Here is a 20,339-nt window from a genome sequence, read left to right as displayed (position 1 = left end):
CAGACTGTGGCAGACAGAATAGAAAAAGGCAACCGTAGTCCTTTAAAGACCCTTTGAGGTTCTCAACCTTTTCCACTTCAACGTCCACCAGCCAGGTTATCACTAGAAAGCATGAAGCCTCAATGTCGAAATGTCATTTTTGGGAAATTTTCAACACAGCGATTTGTGGGGGCCGACTCTTGCAATGCATGATGTACATGGAATATCAGCAGAATATTGGTGTGGACAACTGAAAGGTCAGGTTTTTCTAGAGGCAAAGGAAAAATTATATTGTATTATTTAATTGTATTGATGTTGTTAACCGCCCGAAAACATTTTATATCTTTTTTTATTAGGTCAATTATTTTTTCAATATATTTTTCATGACAAAGTGCCATCATAGGTGCCCAACAGACCACTGCCCCCACCTCGGTATAGGTCCAAGGACCACCAAGGGGTGTGTTGTGGCCCACTTGTGGTCCTCGCCCCAGTTGTTGAGAAACCCTGCTTTAAAAACCTGTGGTCGCATAAAACGTCTTTAAAGGACCTGAAACTGAAATTTCCTCACCTTTATAAACAAGAGTTTTGGTGTAGTATGTAAGAACTGCTGAATTAACAAAATGTACTGTCCACTCTGAAGTCCATGCAGTCTGTATACTGAAACTAAGCTGCAAAAACATCGTTTTGAATTCATTGTTTTTATGAGGTCACATTACACACGTCCACCCATTCAGCTGTTTAGCGCCACCAATTCATGCTGAAGTTATAAGGAATGTTTGAGGCCAGACTTTAATGAGGCATTGCAGTGCAGCCAATCAGAACAGAGCTCATTTACGTATATCAGTCTTAAAGGCACAGTAATAAAAAAAACAGCCTGTTCATTTCTAAGGGCTGGAGTTAAGTTCTTTCAGTGAATTTCAGTCTTAATATCTTGTACAATGAATTTTAGACTCTAAGTTTCAGCACTTTTTATATAAATTTACAGTTTTAAATGCATCGATTATGTGTTTAATTTAAAAAGAATAACGTAAGATGTTTCATGCAAGTGGTTGCAGGTAAATTGAATGAGAGAAATCACTTCTTTAGAGCTTTTGGGTGAAGTTGCCCTGCAGATTTGAGGAAAAAGAAGAAAAAGTGACCCAATGAAAGCTGGTAAGTTGCATCAGATAGTAGTTTGAGGGGTGAAGAGAATGTGTAGTACATCACTGTACATGACACTGTTTCAAAAAGACCACAGTCGTGCCTAAAACACATACATTCTACTGTATAATAATAAACCTAAAGCCACCTCAACAGTCCACTGGGTTAGAGACAGCTTCCTCAGTGGATGAGTTAAAAAAACAGCTGTCCACTGAAGACGACCACCGCAATGAGCTGAGCAGCGGTGGTCTGTCGTCTCTGCAAGAAACCCAGAACAGAAGCAATATAAAAAGAGAGAAGAAAGAGGGAAAGTGAGAGATGCTAGACTGGAAGTCCTCCACAGTGTAGGTGGGTGCCAGGCGCTGTCTGGGGTTGTGCCTGCCAATCCCTGTGCCAGCGCTGCCAAGAGGTTTGGGTGAGGAGGGCTTAAACGGTTTTCCTGGCCGTGAGCACACGGACGATGGAGCCCACGCCGCCTGCTGAGAGAGCCTAAGAACAAAGACAGAAAGAGCACTTAGGTTCAGTCCCAATTTCACCCTTCGCCCCTACCACTTAGCCCTTCCCCTACGTTTTGAGTGTTCATGTCTAGGGGTAGGGTGTCCTGATTGTTGTTGAGATAGAGGGGTAGGGCTACATGGCTGAGCAAGAGACCAAAGAAACCCACAAATGTGAGAATTTTCTCTGTTACAAAATTACAATAACCATTTTATTATCTTAGTTTAACGTAATTTCAGTGTGTTATGGTCCTTTTCTTCATAACAAGCATAAAAATTGCTAGTATTATGCTGATGTCTCGGAAACTGCTAGCTAACTTTCCCGTTCCACCTTAAATGGTGCAGCAGTTACAGTCTGGCACCTCAGGCATCAGAACTACTACCCACATTTAAGGTGGAACGGGAAAATTCGAACAAGAAGCTGGTGAATATCTGACTTCAGCTTCATATCACTGAAGAATTAGGGGTGGGTGATAAAGGCATATGATGCCCTAAATGTAACTAAAGCCCAGCAGTGAGGAGCTGAACTTTACCCTCCTCTGCTGTCACTGCAGACTGGCAGGGTCGCCTACAGAGCAGCACTAGTAGCTGTTAATGAAGTGATGCTCTTTTTATTTGAGGGTTTCATTTCATAGGGAAGATTTCAACCACTAAAACCTGTAACTCAGCTACAAGGGACAAAGTGAAAACTCAAAAACAAGGGTAGGGGTAAAAATAAGAGATGGGACTGGGCCCTAGACGCATCCAGGAGTGGGTGATATGACAAAATACAACATCACGATACTTAAAGACGTTTTCTTGATACATAAAATTTAGCCTGTGTTCACACTGCAGGCAAAACCAGATTTCTTATATCTGACTTTTCAGTCTGACTGTTCAGATTTCGAGTAACGAAATCCGATTTGGACGGTCAGACTGCAGTCGCACTTGCTCACATATCTACAGTGGTTGCCGTAGTAACTGTGCACCTATGCATACGCTGACCAGTGGGGTCAAAACTTGATGATAACTAGCAAACAGCACTTACTTGTGTCACCTGTTTTAACACCGTCATTGTTTTCTTATTTAACACGTTCTGTGTTAAAAGTATCTCCGAATGCGTCTCCAACTGAACACGCCGACGTGTCCAGTTAGAGACAGAATGTGCTATTTTTAGTTTTTAGTGTATATTTCACAACAGTGTTCACAACAACAGCATGAACAGAATGTGACATTAGTGAAGCTTGACCAGGTCAACAGACTGCTAATAAGCTCAGGGCTGCAGCGATATTCAGAGACGGGCTTTGTCGCTGTGAAACAAGATACGAAGTAAAAAATATGGTACCTAAATGTCCGTTTAAATATGCATCGCTGACTTTCTTGTCACACACTGATGTCATGAACTGCTGCGCTCTGAATGAGAATCACATGAAATCCAACCTGACCACTCAAATTAAGTCACATGCAGGTGGAATCGGATTTCAAATCACTTACAAGGAGGCTTGAGTATGACTGAAAAAAGTCAGATTTAATGTGGCTTTTTGACATGTGTACATACACACACACACACACACACACACACACATATATATATATATATATATATATATATATATATATATATATATATATATATATATATATATAGATAGATAGATAGATAGATAGATAGATAAAATGGTAACTTGACAGGAGAGAGCAAAAACATTCTTAACTTTTAATGCAAGTCAGTGTGAAGATATTTATTCCAAGTAATTTTAGAGGATTCCTATTGGCTCATTCATCATGAAATTTTCACACGATGTAAAAGACAGTCACCATGTTCAAATAATGCAGAAAATTAAAATTTGACAAAAATAGAGAGACATGTTTTTCTTTGGACAGCGATGATACACACACACACACACACACACACACACAGCTCCTGTCAGAACAAAACCTTGTAATTTTTCAGTTCTTGACATAATTAGAAAATACCCGTTGTCCTTTACACTGTGTGTTAATTTCATGAAGAATGGACCAAAAGAAACGGCCCAAAATGACTTGGAAGAAAAGTCTGGTTCCATTGACTTACATTAAAAGTAAAGTAGGTTTTTTCCTTCTCCTGTAAAGTTACTAATTTGGAGATACGAGTTTTTAATCCGACAACAGCGATATATATATAGATTTTTTGTCGTGCTCAAATCAGCTAACAAGGCAAGTTTCTGAGGCTTAATAAGTTGCAACAGACAAAGAACCACATTCAATAATAAGGTCTAAAACTAATGCAATGTTCAGACAGGCAGCTTAAACGCAGTTTTTTTTTGTTCTCTAATCTCAACACCTCTGACGTACTGTTATCTATGTGCTATACACTTTCGTGAGGCCCTCAGGGTGTGTCCTCAGTGAAGGAGTGAGCAAAGTCGCTCTGCTGTTCCTCTGTTTCAGCTTTCGCTGCTGAGGAAGCTGCGCTCATGTGACGCTGAAGATTATGAATAAAATATTACCTTTTCGTGCCACTGCAGCAGAACCGCACTGCTGTTCTCCGAGGGCCGCTCGAAGCCTTTGTAGATGTACTTCATCAGGAGGTCCACTTTGTTCTTATCCAGAGACTGCACCGCCTTCTCTATATCACTGCTCTTAAAGGCTGTGAGTACTTTCAGCACCAGACCCTCAGCTCGGTCCTGCACACAAACACACGAGGTACAGTTACACTGACCATGTGACATGAACCTACAGGTAACAGGTAAAATGAGTTACCAGAAAACTGACTGAGTGTTGGGGATGCACCGATACAGGAATCATTCCCAGATTAGCATTACAGTGAAATCTAACATTTATTGCTGCAGGGCTTCATTTAGTGTAGTAATCCAGCTCCTGTGCTCTATAACCGTTATATTTTACATTTCACTGCTGTCAGAAGAAAAGCTTGTATCTCCATTTATGTTGTTTTTCAGTTTTTGACATAGTTTGAAAATGCCTGCTGTCCTTTACATTGTGTGTACATTTCACGAAGAATGTACCAAAAGAAACGACCCAAACTGACCTGAAAAAAACTCTGGTTCCTTTGACTTACATTAAAAGTAAAGTAGGTTTTTTTCCTTCTCCTGTAAAGTTACCATTTTGGAGATACGAGGTTTTCTTCAGACAACAGCGAGATATATATATATATATAAGTTGTGAATAAGATGTCTGCTGTCAGGCTCTGTTTCGCACTGCTGCTGTGACACTGTGGGCCGAAAACCTATTTTTAGAGAAACTTACTGAGTCAGAGCTGTTCACAGTGGTGGTGATAGGAACCAGACGTCCACCTCTAAAAGCTCCCTCACAGAGAGTTACTACATGAACTGGTTATTAATACACTGCCTGATGACTGAGACACTGTTTTCTGATAGTTTTTGACTTTTTTAAATCTTATTTATGCCAGAGGAGTACATGCAGGGTGTTTGTCTGACGTCTGAGACCTTGTTTTATTATTTTTTTCAGGTTTTGGCCTAAAATATATTTTTAAACTTATTTATAGTGAAGAGGGTCAAGGGTGTAAAATAAAATAGTCCCCAAAGAAAATGTTCAGATTTTCCACTATTTTCCCATCATCAACATTGCATATAAAACTCAGAAGACTCCTGTAGGTTCACTGGTGGTTCTGGATAGTAAATAAACTGCCTATATTTGTGTTGTAGTCATGGCGACCCCTGGTTCCTATCACCACCACCATAAAGACATCTGAGTCTCTACAACCAACCATTTCACACCAAACCACTCTGAATGACTCTGTTTACGACGATTTCATTATGGAGATATTTTCAAAAATTTGGTGGAATTCCCCTTCAAAGAAGCTGAACCTATTCAATATAAGGGCTGTGCAGATACACACTAAAAAAGATGGATCTTCAAGGGTTCTTAAGTAAGAGCAATGGTTCTATTTCTACATGCAAAGAACCCTTTAAGCATGAAATGGTTCTATATAGAACTCCTGGTTCTAAACAGAACCATTGCCTTTACAACTTTTGGCCATGCAGTGCGGCTCTGGTGTTCCTAAACTCTGACTCACCTTCACGTTCTGGTTCTTGGTGTTGATTGGTGGGTTCTTCAGCACGGCCTGCAGCGCCCCCATCAGGTTTCCTGTGAGCAGCACTCAGGAAAAAACTCCACTTTAACAGCAACTGTAGCTTTAAAAACTACACCAAACACATCTAATCTAACAGATCTAATCTAACAGATCTAATCCAACAGATCTAATCTAACACATCTAATCCAACAGATCTAATCTAACACATCTAATCCAACAGATCTAATCTAACACATCTAATCCAACAGATCTAATCTAACACATCTAATCCAACACACCTAATCATTCACTATTACAGCCCAGTCACTGCTGCACTGTCTAAGTTACGGAGCTCCTACGGTGACACGGTGATTATTTTTAATACGGTGTGGCCAAAAATGTCTACATTAAAGCCACATATTCATATACTGAGACCACAAATTAATATACAAGCCACACATTAAAATATTGAGGCCACAAATGAATGTTGAGGCCACAAGTAACTATGTTGAGGCCACAAATTAATATACTGAGGCCACAAATTCATACAGAGGTCACATATTAACATAGTAAGGCCACAAATTAATATAGTGAGGACACAAATTAATATATTGAGGCCATAAATTACAATAGCAAGGCCACAAGTTAAAATATTGAGGCCACACATTAATATATTGAGGCCACAAATTCATACAGAGGTCACATATTAATATAGTGAGGCCACAAATTAATATAGTGAGGCCACAAATTAATATATTGAGGCCATAAATTACAACAGCAAGTCCACAAATTAAAATATCGAGGCCACACATTAACATACTGAGGCCACAAATTAAAATATTGAGGCCACGAGTAACTACAATGAACTCGTCGCCTCAATATAGTAAATCGTGGCCACGCCTTATTAACAAATAATCACCTGGTCAGCTCAGGGGCTCCGTTAGACCGCAGGTAGCCCGGTTAACTTTACACTGACGCTATTTCTGCACATTTGCAGTCAGAGTTGGCGCAGCGGGCGGAAGCTGCCGCCGCTGCTGCGGGGAAATGGGGTGAACGGTAAATGAATGGAGCCACTGCCGCTACCACACCCATCACAGCCGCGGACGGAGAGGCGCGAGACTCGGCTTAATCACCGATCAGCGCCAAAACAGCACGTTTCATCACAAAACAGCACGCGGGTGCGCGCGCGAACTGCCCGGCCGCAGGGCGGCTGGTTCTGAAGGATATTGTCTGATCAGCGAGTCCACCTCAGCCTCGTCCGGACCCAGCTGGTTCTCCCCGCCCTCCTCCTCGTCCACGAACTTATTCTCGTCATACTCGTCCACGTCCACCTTCCTGAAGCGGTCCGACACCGTGTTCTTCGACATATTTGACTCCTTATTAAAGTCAGCGAACGAAAACCGTCTAAATCTGAACGCCGGGCCTCCGGGACTCACTTCTCTTCCTGTAGCCGCTTCCGCGATGAGCTCCTCTCAGAGCGCCGCCTGCTGGCCGCCTGCGCGATCGCTGCATGCACTGCCACACTTTGACCACTGGGTTGTGCTAAAGCGCTTTCGCTCGCCTGTCCACTATCAAGCGCGTGGTTGCTGATTTTAAATGGTCTAAATTTCCTAGGTTTTCTGTTCCCCCCCCACTTGTAACGTCTATGTGTGTGTCTGGACCCCAAAACAGTCGTAATTCATACTGCAGAAATGTTAATACCAGATTATTATTTCCACAGCATGTATTCGCGGAGTTATTATACAGGGACTCTTATTGTGAAGGAGGGACTGGCTTGTGTTTCTGTGTACTTCACCTAGATATACAAACTGTGACTTTTTATTATTATTATTATTTATTTATTTATTAATAATTACATTTGTACAAAAGCAGTCTAAAGCAGAACAGATATAGTTAAGTCAGATAACAAAATGCATAAACAAAAGATGTGGTTAACAAATTTAAACAACGAAGTTTAAACAAAAAAAGAAAGCCAGAGGAAAGAACGCGTGTTTTTACAAAAACAAATAAGGTGCATATACCATCATATACGTCATTCTTTGACAGCTTTTTTTTGGAGAGGGTAACAGAAGTTATGTGTTGTTTAGCTTCTGTTTCAAATTTGAGAAAATCTGGTTTGGAGTGAGTAAAGTTACATTTATGTATGTATATGTGTGTGTATATATATATATATATATATATATATATATATATATATATATATATATATATATATATATATATATATATATATATATATAAACTGAGATAAGTGCCGGTTTATGAGGAGCCTGGCCTTTTCCTGTTTCCCCCATTCTATCTAAAACATGACTGCAAAACAGCAGAGGGCGCCCGCGAGCGAGTCCTCAACGAATGGGGGTGAACAGAGCAGCTAAAAACAAGGAGTTAAAATAGTTTCTAATCACTTAAACAGAACTGTCCTTTAATTTTAGAAAGTAGAAGGATGCATTTTACCAAAAAGGCAAAGAAAACTCACCTGTACGTTTCCTTCTTTCCACAGCAAACGAGTTTTGGGCAGCTACAGAAAAGTCTTATCTTTTTGTCTTAACTTAAGATCTGACAGGTCAGGATACGATTTTTCGTATTACAGAAGTAAATTTTATCTAAATTTAGGAATCTTATCTTACAGCATCTTATCTTTTCTCAAGTTAGGAAATCTTAACGTACTCGATTGAAGTCGACAATCAACTGTTGTGTCTGTTACCTAGCAACCAACCACACACACAGCTGAAACGTAAACACGTAATCAAGTTAGTTAGCCAGACGGCTAACGTTAACATTAGCTACCGTTACTGAGGTAAACAGGGTCAAATGAAACTAAAGCGCGATGAACCACCATCACTGTAATAATTCATCAACATTAACACACGAAGGTAATCAGCGGGACGGTGGAGGTCGAGTCTGCAGCGTCTGGAGCTTTAAAACGCTGTTAGAAAAAAAAACCCACAAGTCAAAGCACCGTTTTCAACAGACCACTGGAGTCGTGTCGTCATTTTGTAGTCCGCTCCATGCTCGTATGCCCATATTAGGAACTCCAGGTCTGAGCTCCATTTCTCTATGGACAGAATGAATAGGGTTTTCTAAAAATCGCCTCTAGCGCCCCCTGTGTTAAATAAAAAATGTTCAGAACCCGATACGTTCTGTCCTGTGAACACTTTTCTCCCGAATACCACTGGATCCTCCGAATCATGAGGTCGTTAAAGAGCTTTCCCTGTCGGTTCTATACCAGCCAGAGTCTCTGCTGCTCTGCTAACACTGTAATCTGTGATCAGTCACCCATTACAGAACTGACTCTCTGTGTGTTTTCCTTTCTTTCTTTTCTTTGCCGAGTTGAACAGCTGCCCATCCTGTGCATCTGATGCTGCTGCCTCTTCTGCCTTGATCAGGTGCCACCGCTGCCAGCCCTCTGGACCGGCTTGACCACCATTGAGCTTCTTGCTGTACAACGCTGTGCAAACCTCACCCTCACAACCTGACCCCACTGATGCTGCTGCTGCTGCGTGAACTAAACTAATCAAATTAATCATTTGCTCCACCTGTTTTCTACGGAGCCCTGCTGGTGACATCCTGTATAAATACAAATAATGTGTGGCCACGACTTAGTAAGGCGTGGGAATGAGATGATTAGGTCGTGGCCACGACTTAGTAAAGCGTGGGAACGAGATCCTAATGTGTGGCCACGACTTAGTAAGCCGTGATCTCGTTCCCACACCTTACTAAGTCATGGCCACGACTTAATCATCTCATTCCCACGCCTTACTAAGTCGTGGCCACGCATTATTTTTATTTATACAGGATGTCACCAGCAGGGCTCCGTAGTTTTCCCTGTTTTTATACTATAATCTTTTATACTAATGCTGTTTACTATCCGGTGTGGACCAGAGGAGGATGGGTTCCCCTTCTGAGTCTTGGTTCCTCTCAAGGTTTCTTCCTGTTTCTCTTAGGAAGTTTTTCCTTGCCACTGTTGCCACTGGCGACGCTCATGGGGGCTCGGACCCGGATTTCTTTCTGTAATGCTGATTTCTTTGTAAAGCTGCTTTGTGACAACACCTGTTGTAAAAAGCGCTTTATAAATAAACTTTGCTTGCTATAACACTAATAGTGCTACATGCGAGCTAAAGCTACTGTGCATCAATCTGATGTCACTAAGCTACACGAAACTAAGGCAGTCAGTGGCGGTGCTCTGACCAGCTGTGCTGCCTTATCGAAATGCTCTACCGTAGCGCAGAATTACACCCTCTGGGTTCATCTTACAGTTAAGAAAATATTTAGGATATTTTGGCAACTTAGGATGTTTCTGTAAAACCATTTTCTTATCTGGAAATAAGATCAGATTACAGACTTAAGAACTGTTGTTCCGTAATGGCCTCTGTCCTAAATTCAGTTTTAAGTTGCCATGACAACAAAGCAGATCTCAGACTTAAGAATTTTCTGTAATACGGCCCCAGGACCCCAGCATTATTGCTACCGAGTGCTGATTGGTCAGAATTACTGCTACTGAGTGCTGATTGGTTGACGAGCGGAGCAGCTCATTCTGTTTGCACTCACTGACGTCATGAACGTAAATTAGGCGCCGTTTTAAACTCCTATAACTCGAGTTTAAAAGCTCTTAAAATATAACAGCGGTGTTAAAATGTTTTATGCTGTTCTGTGTTCAGGAAATGATTGTGCTCCATATCAACCCATTCATTTTGGACTCGCTCGGGAGCGCCCTCTAGTGTTTGAGAAACCCGGAAGATACTACACAGTGGTAATTCTCCTCTCTACAGGTTCTCTGCTAAAACCACGCTAATCATGAACTACATATTTTGAGCCTCTAGCTTTAGGCCAGTGTCTCATTTTGTTTACAGGATGTCTTTTAGTCCCGATTCTGGGTCTGAGACACCCTTCATCACTCATCTTCATCATTCGCGTAACCTGCAGTGCCGTTTAAGAAGAAAATATGATTTCATACATTTGTTTATTCTGTTTGTTTATTTTATAATCATGAAATAAACATTAAAATAATATTGAAATCATTGACAGCCTTTAAATATATAACATAGAACTTAACAGATAATATTAAACATGCCTGATTCATAAATAAGACTGGTTTACTATTAATTAATGAGCATATACACGATGCCATTCAGAAACATTCAACAGTATTAAAGGAGAGTTCCACCCATTTTTCAGAATTGCTGCATAATTAAATCGTTGAGATATACAAAGTCTGAATGCCTCTAAAAGCTCCCTCACAGAAAGTCTCATGTCTGAGACACTGTGTTATGATATTTTTGACAAGGTTTTGGCCTAAAATATGTTTTTAGACTCCATTCATACATGCAGGGTGTTGTGAGGCAAAATAGTCCCTAAAAGAAAACTTATTTTTCAGGTTTTTCACTATTTCACCATCAACATTCCATATAAAACCCAGAAGACGTGTAGGTTCACTGGTGGTTTTGGATAGTAAATAAAATGTCTATATTTGTGTTGTAGTCATGGTAACCCTTGGCTCCTATCACCACCACTGTAAAGATATCAGAACCATTTCACACGAAACCACTCTGAATGACTCTGGTTACATCTCAAACACTGAATTATGCAGAAATTATGAAAGATTGGTGGATTTGCCCTTTAACAAATGATGACAAATGATGATGAAGGAAACAAAAATAGTGATTAAATAAAAAATAATGTAACTAAATCATTATAAAACCTCTGCTACTCGGCCACAGCCTTATGAACGTCTCCGTACTACAGAGGACCCAGTGAGTGAGGTGATGGTGGAATGTGCATGAGGAGTAAAGCAGATAGCAGGCAGTCGGTGAGGTGTGTAAAACATGCCACATCACGCCATCACTTTCAGCCCATCCCAAACGGGGGGTGGTGCTTACAGTGTCCGACTGTGTGTCTTCTTACCCCGGGGCTGGGGAGGGGGGTAACTGAATCCTTTCATAAATGGCTTTGCTTTTTTTTTTTCCTCCAGAAATCCAGGTCACAACAAAACAACTGCATGTGCAACAATGAATCAACAGCTTTCCCACTGTGACTGAGTGACTTTTCATGACAAAATAAAAAGAAAGGAAAAATATATATAAGAAAAAATATATATATAAAAAAAAAGTAAAGTAGGAGAAAATTAAAATGGGTAAACAAAAACAGACCACCGCTGTGTACCAACCGTACAATAAACACCAATACGGTAAAGTGTACCTTAGAGTCGGATGCAAAAGTTCGTGCAACCCTAGTCAAAACACATTTCTGCACATTTTAATACACAATACCAGTTTATCTGCTGAGTTTAACTCACTGGAAAATATTAACATTTTATTTCTTTTTACTTCTTCTATTTTAACTTAGAAAATCAACAAAACATGTAATTTGACCAGCGACATCCAAACTTTTGTTTATGACTGTGCACGTTGCCATGCTAACTACATGAGCTGACTACTAGGGATATATATATGTAAGCTCCCTGGACCAAAAATGAGTCACCCTGTGTGTTTAAGTTGGTAGTAACTCCAGGCTCCTGCAGATGGCGCTGCACAAGGGTGATCTGGCTGTAAATGCCTGCGTGTGACAGGATTTATGGATTGAGAAAAGGTGGTACAGTGCAGTAAATGTCTTGTTCGATGTGTGGAAAATGGGTCGCAAAGCAGATGTTATTCATTGGCCAAAAGGAGTGACTGCATTTGGGTGTACCAAAGGCCACAGTGTGAAGGAAGTAGCTGTCATACAGGTCGACCAGCAGTGGCAAAAATCCCAGTCTACAGGAAATTCTCGTCAGAATTGTGGCCGAAAGACAAAACTGACAGGCAGGTCCCGCCGGCATGTTTCACGGCTTGTGAATAAAAATCGCTTCCCTGCAGAGAGTTCTTTCAGAAATTGGTTGCGAAGGATCTGCATTTCTAGAAGCAATTCTATCCTGGAAGCAAAGCTTATTCACAAGTTCCCCGGACAAAAATAAGTCACCACCTTAAACAAGCAAGGTCACTAATTTTTTGTCCGGGGAGCTTATATATATGCACTCAATGAAACATGCAGTGGGTTAATGGGTCAGTGTTTTTAAACTACTGTCTACATCCATGCTATGCAAAACCTCAGATGGTTCTTGAATGCTAGAGTGAGCATCGCACTAAGAGGCTTTTGGAAACTGGGCCCTTACCAGCTTCATCTTTTAGCTACCTTTTTAGCTTCTAATATGTCATCTCTGTAGAAAAGCATTGACCAGTAGCATGGGACACTCTGGAGAAGCCAAACATGAGCCTAAGGTCACCAGGCCCAATGCCAAGCATGGGCTAGAGGGGTATAAAGCCTCCAACACTGTGCTGTGGAGCAGTGGAACTGTGTTCTCTGGAGTGATGGAGCTCCATCCAATACCTTTGGGATGAGTTGGACTGATTCAGAACTGACCATCCGACATCAGTACCTGACCTAACTAATGCTTAATCAAATCCTCACAGCAATGTTCCAACATCTAGTGTAAAGCCATCCCAGGAAAGTAGAGGCTGTTACTGCAGCAAAGGAGGACAAACTCCCTATTAATACCCTTCATTTCAGAAGAAACGCTGCACTGGAGGAGCTGGAGTCTACAAACTCAGACATCTAGTGTATGTGATGTTTGGCTTTTCACCAAATTTTGAACATTCTCCAGCCATAACACAAACAGCATCTCTATTACCGCTTCACACTGTAGTGTCCATCAGCACTGTACTCAAAACTGACCAATTTTAAGAGTGCATGTTGGATTATTTCTGCACTACTGAATATATTACATACTAGATTACGATTAGATTAAGTGACCCTTATTAGTCCCACAACGGGGAAATTTCACCTCTGCATTTAACCCATCCGTGCAGTGAAACACCACATACACACTAGGGGGCAGTGAGCACACTTGTCCAGAGCGGTAGGCAACCCTATCCACAGCACCCAGGGAGCAGTTGGGGGTTAGGTGCTTTGCTCAAGGGCACTTCAGTCACGTACTGTCGGCTCAGGGGATCGAACCGGTGATCTTCCGGTCACAGGGCTGGTTCCCTAACCTCCAGCACATGAGATCAGTGTTTAGTACACAGTTGGGACACAGCAAATTGTCGCTGTTCAAAGAAAAACACGTATCATTTGAACACACTAGCTGTCCTTTACACTGTGTGAAAATATAACGATTAATGGACTAATAGCAAAGCACTAACATGACCTGGAATAAAATATCTTTACATTGACTTACATTAAAAGTTAAGACCATTTTTGCCCTCTCCTGTATTTTGTAGATACTTGTTTTTCTATGGACAGTGATGAAATATGTACTACGTGTGGATTCCTCTCACATCTCAAAGATCCTCCAGCCAAAAGTCCTTTATGGCTTTAGACAGTTGTGCAATGCAGTGCATCAGGTAATGCTTAGTAATGGTCTTATAGAGGTCTGTAGAAAAGACTGGAACTGAAGAAAATCTCCCCAAACATGAGTAAAAAAGTTCACAAAACAACAAAACTCCCCAACTCTGAAGAAGGACATCCAGTTATGCTTTGTTATGTACATTTTTAACTTATTGTCCAGCGAATGCTGATGCCTCAGCGCAGCTCCCCTGCAGGCTGTGATTTCGCTGTTTTTGGGTTATCTCTTTGGGGCGTCCTTTTTTATGCTGCTGGAGTCGCGTTTCAGGAACCTCTTGTTTTCAATCTCGTTCAGCGAGAGAGTAACTGAACAGCGAGACGGGTTCTCTCGTCTCTGGAGAATGCTGTCTTTGATGGCATCTTTAATAACCTGCAGAACAATACAGAGAAATTGGAGCGAGATATTTTTAACCCCCTGAATTCCACACACACACTTCCATTCTCCACTCACAAAACTATGTGACATGGATCTTAAATGATATTGGAGCTGGATTAGCTGGACAGTAATAATTGTGGAGTGATTTTAATCCAGTATGAATCTGCAGTGTGTGTAGTTTTACAGTCTGACAGTAATAATTGTGGAGTGATTTTAATCCAGTATGAATCTGCAGTGTGTGTAGTTTTACAGTCTGACAGTAATAATTGTGGAGCGATTTTAATCCAGTATGAATCTGCAGTGTGTAGTTTTACAGTCTGACAGTAATAATTGTGGAGCGATTTTAATCCAGTATGAATCTGCAGTGTGTAGTTTTACAGTCTGACAGTAATAATTGTGGAGCGATTTTAATCCAGTATGAATCTGCAGCGTGTGTAGTTTTACAGTCTGACAGTAATAATTGTGGAGTGATTTTAATCCAGTATGAATCTGCAGCGTGTGTAGTTTTACAGTCTGACAGTAATAATTGTAGAGTGATTTTAATCCAGCATGAATCTGCAGTGTGTAGTTTTACAGTCTGACAGTAATAATTGAGGAGTGATTTTAATCTAGTATGAATCTGCAGTTTAGAAAAAAAAAACCTGCAAACAGACGCAGCCATGTGGCGTGTTGTTATTGTTATTGAATGTGAACTGTGGCGTAACACGGATGTGAACATCTGGGCTGTGATCTTTCTGTCTGGACATGTATCAGAGTTTGGGGAAATTACTCAGACACTTTTCCCTGTAGGAAGTGACCAATCAAATTCTGACTAATTCAATTACACAATCTCTTCTGGTAAAACTAACCCAGCTTCAACAGTGCTTCAGCTTTATGGTATTTACTTAACAATTAATAGTAATCATTGGATAATACACCTTAGGTCAATCAATAACTGAATAATAAGCCTAGAGTTTAAGGTGGTTAATAAAGTACAATAAGAAACTATAATCACATTTTAATAACAAAGTCTATCATTAGCCTTTTAAGAAGGCTGAAATTTGGCACGTCTCATGGACTGTGAAACTGAGCAAACCTCGATATTGTTGAGCGTGTTGAACTCCATCAGGTCGTGCAGCTGTTTGAAAGCCTGGTTGGAGTATTGGAAGTTGAAGGTGGAATAAGGAGTCGCAGGATCATCAAATATATCGAAGTCACCGAACTCCTTCTCCTTATCCGTCTCTCTGGGCACTCCTTTAAGGCAAAGGCACGCAAGGCAGATGTTAAAAGTGTTTATTTCGTATGGCATTTCTTAAAAATCAAAGAATTTTGAGCTTTAACACCACAAATTTAAATTGATTTGCTGTTGAAAACCGTTTGTGTCACCCCAGTCGACCCCAGATAATAAAAATATGCATACTGTTACAGCCTTAACAAAAAAAATGCAAAACCCTTTCATATACAAGTTTTGTCAAGCTGAGAGAGTTGCACTGTTGTGAATCTGAAAGTAACATGTCCTCGCATGTTTGGCGTGCATGTCTTTAGTTTCTGTTTGCCTTGTTTACAGTCATGTTTACCTACTGCAAATTCAAAGCCTCTCAGAAACAGACTAACGAGAGTCGAGAGAGCTGAGCCGAGAGTCGCACTGTTGTCAGTGTGGCATCAGCAGTGTTCATGTACCTTATTATACCACCTTACGTGTATTTCAGATGTATTCTGGACATTGTGGCGTTGTTTCCGTCTATAGAATTCACTCTGCATTTGGTGAACTATACGGAGTTGCAGCTTTAGACTGAATTCAGGTCAAATCCAAACTGAGACTTAACACTTAAAAGCACTGCTGTTCTCTCCAGCCATCTGTTCATACAATTACAATACAAACACAATACAAAGTACTAAACTAAAAATACATCGCAATATATTATATTTACATTTTGGAATATACTGACGACACACAGTGCTTTGCAAAGGTTTAAGGCAGCAAAGAAAATTGTATTTTACCTGCAGAAAGTATGTTTTTGCCAGTAAAACACAATATTAAATCAGAATAAGTACAAATAAACATAAACACAGTAACATGTACCAATATTTTTTGTTACCAATAATAATTTTGGTACCGATAATAAGTTATAGACATGTTAGTTGAAAGAAGACAGTTTAGTTCCTGTCTTCTCATTGCTCTCTAGTTATTGCATGGGCTTGTTCAGTTCCATCAGCAGCACCTTATTCAATTTAATGAAGGACTGATTTGATAAACTAGGTATTGGACAGTAACTGTAAATACTGGACTACCTTGATGGATTGTCTATTTGTATTCATTCTAAACTTATTGTTTTTTAACAAATAAATGCTTTTACAGTGCAGATATCATTCACTCAGATGGCACAGTACTGTGTGACCATATCCTTCATTTTCACAGGGGTTGGGTTTTTAGGAACCTGACATGTATATCCAACAAAAACTGATCTACAAACTAAAAACTGTGTAAAATGTTTGAGGAATAATATTGACCAAGAAAAGGAGAAATGGTCCAAAGTTACTTTGGAATAAAACCTCTTTATATTTCAAGGGACAGTTCAGTGAAAAATCAAATTTACACAATTCTTCTTTCACCCCAGATGCAATCAATCAGCCAAGACTCTCTCTGGAGTCTGAATTTTGCTTCTTTAGGTTAGCACAGGAGCTACTAGGCTAATGTTGCTAACAAACAATGTAAGTCAATAGTCACCCAAAGCTTTTCTGTAAACACATCCCCAAAACGTGTCTCAATCTGCTCAAACCACACCCAGGTCTTCGTTAAGGTCATGCAGATGTGAAGTTTTGTTTGCGATGTATTTACAGAAAGGTTTTCTAGTGTTAAAATTAAACTTGGGAATGTTTCCTTTCCCTCCTACAAAGTTACCATATCAGAGGTACGATGTTAGAAGGTAGCACAAACACAATAACTTCAAAATGGACAGAATGTAAAATGCTTTTTTTTCCTCATAAGGCATGGTTTCCTCACCGGGGGCTTTGAAGTCTCTGAAGTGGATGTTGGCCAGGACGAAGTGGATGACGGTGGGACAGTGCTTTTCCCCCTTGGTGGGTTTAAAAACGTAGCACTCCTGCAGCCCCTCTCTGTCAAACACCTTCACGTCGATCTTGGGGAAACGGCAGCTTGTTCATTCGTGCCCATTTCTCCGCCAGCAACAGCTCCTGATACGCAGAACAAATTTAAATCAGGAATTCCATCTATGTTTTTTTAAACATTTCTGCATAACTAAATGGTTACGATGTAAACAGTCGTGGTTTTGATATGAAATGGACCATTAAAGTGAAACTTACTGAGTCGGAATGGTTCACGTTGGTGGTGATAGGAACCAGATGTCTGAAGAATTTAACGCGTACTTAATCCAGTATGTATCTCCAGTATATAATGCTTTGGATAGTAAATAAAATGGCTATATTTGTGTTGTAATCATCACTGTAGAAATCTGAGTCAGACAGCTTCTCTACAATGAACCATTTCACATCAGACCACTCTGATTGATGTTGTTTTCACAACCACTGAATTATTTTTCTTTATGGAGAAAAAAATAACATCACGATACTTGAAGAATTCACAATACGTATCATAACTGCCAATATCAGGCACTGAACCTGGCACTAGTGTCGCACAGAGGTGAAACATCTTGCTTTAAGTTTTCTGCATAAAATAAGGTGCATAACAGAAAACTGCACCTGTACTGCACTGTACTGTATTGTACTGTCTTAGAAACAAGAGGCAGACAATCCAAGCAGGTAAAAGGACAGAAAGTCCAATGATGTCAGATGGGTGGCATTATTGATTGGAACAGTTTGTTTTGCTAATTTAAAAGCTTTAGTTTGGCTTTTATTTCTGTCAGAAAAGAATCAGAAGATATTTTGATCTTATTTTGAAGTTAAAACTGGCAAACAAGGATCATTTAAAACAGCCAAGTAAATTCCCTGACTTCATTGGCATCAACACAGAAATAGATAGGCTGCTATTTCTAACCATATCTTCATGATATGTCATGATATGGGCACTGAATTCACTCAGAGTGAGCACTGGTTGGGTTCACTCAGAGTGAGCACTGGCTGGGTTCACTCAGAGCGAGCACTGGTTGGGTTCACTCAGTGAGCACTGGTTGGGTTCACTCAGAGCGAGCACTGGTTGGGTTCACTCAGAGTGAGCACTGGTTGGGTTCACTCAGAGCGAGCACTGGTTGGGTTCACTCAGAGCGAGCACTGGTTGGGTTCACTCAGAGTGAGCACTGGTTGGTTCACTCACAGTGAGCACTGGTTGGGTTCACTCAGAGAGAGCACTGGTTGGGACCACTCACAGTGAGCACTGGTTGGGTTCACTCAGAGTGAGCCTGGTTGGGTTCGCTCAGTGAGCACTGGTTGGGTTCGCTCAGTGAGCACTGGTTGGGTTCACTCACAGTGAGCACTGGTTGGGTTTGCTCAGTCAGCACTGGTTGGCTTCACTCAGAGACTCGACCCTGTCTCAGTCTTATTTGGACTCGGTCTTGACTCAGCTTCAGTCTCATTTGGACTCGGTCTTGACTTGGTCTCACTTTCATTTGGGCTTGGTCTTGAATCAGTCTCACTCTCATTTGGACTCGGTCTTGACTTGGTCTCACTCTCATTTGGACTTGGTTGGGTTCGCTCAGTGAGCACTGGTTGGGTTCGCTCAGTGAGCACTGGTTGGGTTCACTCAGAGAGAGCACTGGTTGTGTTCACTCAGAGTGAGCACTGGTTGGGTTCACTCAGAGCGAGCACTGGTTGGGTTCGCTCAGTGAGCACTGGTTGGCTTCACTCACAGTGAGCACTGGTTGGGTTTGCTCAGTCAGCACTGGTTGGCTTCACTCAGAGACTCGACCCTGTCTCACTCTTATTTGGACTCGGTCTTGACTCAGCTTCAGTCTCATTTGGACTCGGTCTTGACTTGGTCTCACTTTCATTTGGACTTGGTCTTGACTTGGTCTCACTCTCATTTGGAGTTGGTCTCACTCTCATTTGGTAATAAAGATAAAATTTTTCATTCATTGAAATGTACTTTAATTCAATTTTGGCCACTTTATGTAAATTAATCACTAGCAACATGTTTTTAATAGTAAGTCGAACAACCCAGCTGGTTCATAATTTAAGCGTACTTGGTTCCTGAAACAAAACGAAAGTTTAACCTCTTCTTTTAATAGCAAGGAGGTTAAGAGAGCTCTTTTCTGACTTCCCCCTTTCTGCAATGACCTTAGCTTTACTTCAGTGAAGAACAGGCCTGTCCAGACACTGATCCCAGCACAGCGACATGTTCTTATGGATGTTAATACATCTGAATGTGACGATTTTGGAATGGTAGAACAGATTACATTAGATTAAAATAATACAATATTCAATATTGTGAAGCATGGCATTGTTTCCTAAACCTTTTGTTTGATGAAGAACAACTGAATTCAGCATGAAAAGGAGAAATGTTTGTTCCAAATGGTCTAAAGTGATTATGCTTTGTGCTGGTATAATCTGGACGAATATCTAACAGGACAGTTTTATTCATAATCACGTTAGGACTTTTAGCACCTCATGGACCTGGTTTGTAACTAAGTAACTGCCTTAGTCATGTTTAGCAGGTTGAAAATTTTCCACAAGAGGGCGCACTCAGATAAATACTGGCGCTTCACATCAATGACACTGTGTGCTTTTGTTTACTGTTTTGTTCAAATCAGTCCTCAGACTGGACTTAATAAACTTTATGAATTAAGGGCTAGAAAAAAAAACTCTTTAGTGAAACACAAAGCTTTTTTGAAGCATTTGCTCTCATACAACCTTGGAGGACATATGAACCAATGAAAAAATTCAGGTATGGCCTTTAAAGTATTAAGAATGGTAACTGAACCGAATCGAGGTCAGAGATTTTCACTCCTGCTGTTGCTGAAATCTCTCAAATCATGTAAACCTACTAAGAGGAAGTAATCTAAAAGCACGCTTG

General features: G+C 40.6%; 2 protein-coding genes across 2 annotated transcripts in view; both read right to left on the bottom strand.

The window, feature by feature from the left end:
• Positions 1-275: 275 nt before the first annotated feature.
• Positions 276-7,095, bottom strand: arpc5a (actin related protein 2/3 complex, subunit 5A). The gene is made up of 4 exons (XM_036565321.1): positions 6,850-7,095; positions 5,626-5,698; positions 4,079-4,255; positions 276-1,608 (listed from the first exon to the last, which is right to left on the bottom strand). Exons 1-4 carry the CDS (start codon positions 6,987-6,989, stop codon positions 1,546-1,548), a joined length of 453 nt encoding a protein of 150 aa, XP_036421214.1. The 5' UTR covers positions 6,990-7,095; the 3' UTR covers positions 276-1,545.
• A 6,461-nt stretch (positions 7,096-13,556) lies between these two features.
• The window catches only part of pla2g4aa (phospholipase A2, group IVAa (cytosolic, calcium-dependent)), a 48,844-nt gene continuing 42,061 nt past the window's right edge, over positions 13,557-20,339 (bottom strand). Inside the window, 4 exon segments of the mRNA XM_036565316.1 lie at positions 13,557-14,368; positions 15,450-15,607; positions 17,358-17,502; positions 17,504-17,548. Of these exon segments, the coding sequence (XP_036421209.1) occupies positions 14,219-14,368; positions 15,450-15,607; positions 17,358-17,502; positions 17,504-17,548 (498 nt within the window). The 3' untranslated portion in view covers positions 13,557-14,218.

This window comes from Colossoma macropomum, unplaced genomic scaffold (genome assembly GCF_904425465.1).
Source record: "Colossoma macropomum unplaced genomic scaffold, Colossoma_macropomum, whole genome shotgun sequence".
In the NCBI taxonomy this organism is placed as follows: domain Eukaryota; kingdom Metazoa; phylum Chordata; class Actinopteri; order Characiformes; family Serrasalmidae; genus Colossoma; species Colossoma macropomum.
The sequence above is the reverse complement of the archived record's forward strand: the minus strand, read 5'-3'. Positions and strand labels throughout refer to the sequence as shown.

Coding starts and splice junctions, on each gene's coding strand:
- arpc5a (XM_036565321.1), bottom strand. CDS start 6,989: ATGTCGAAGAACACGGTGTCGGACCGCTTCAGGAAGGTGGACGTGGAC. Junction 5,699..6,849: donor GTGGACTCGCTGATCAGACA/ATATCCTTCAGA, acceptor AGTGCTGCTCAC/AGGAAACCTGATGGGGGCGC. Junction 1,609..4,078: donor TGCTGCAGTGGCACGAAAAG/GTAATATTTTAT, acceptor CTTTGTTCTTAG/GCTCTCTCAGCAGGCGGCGT.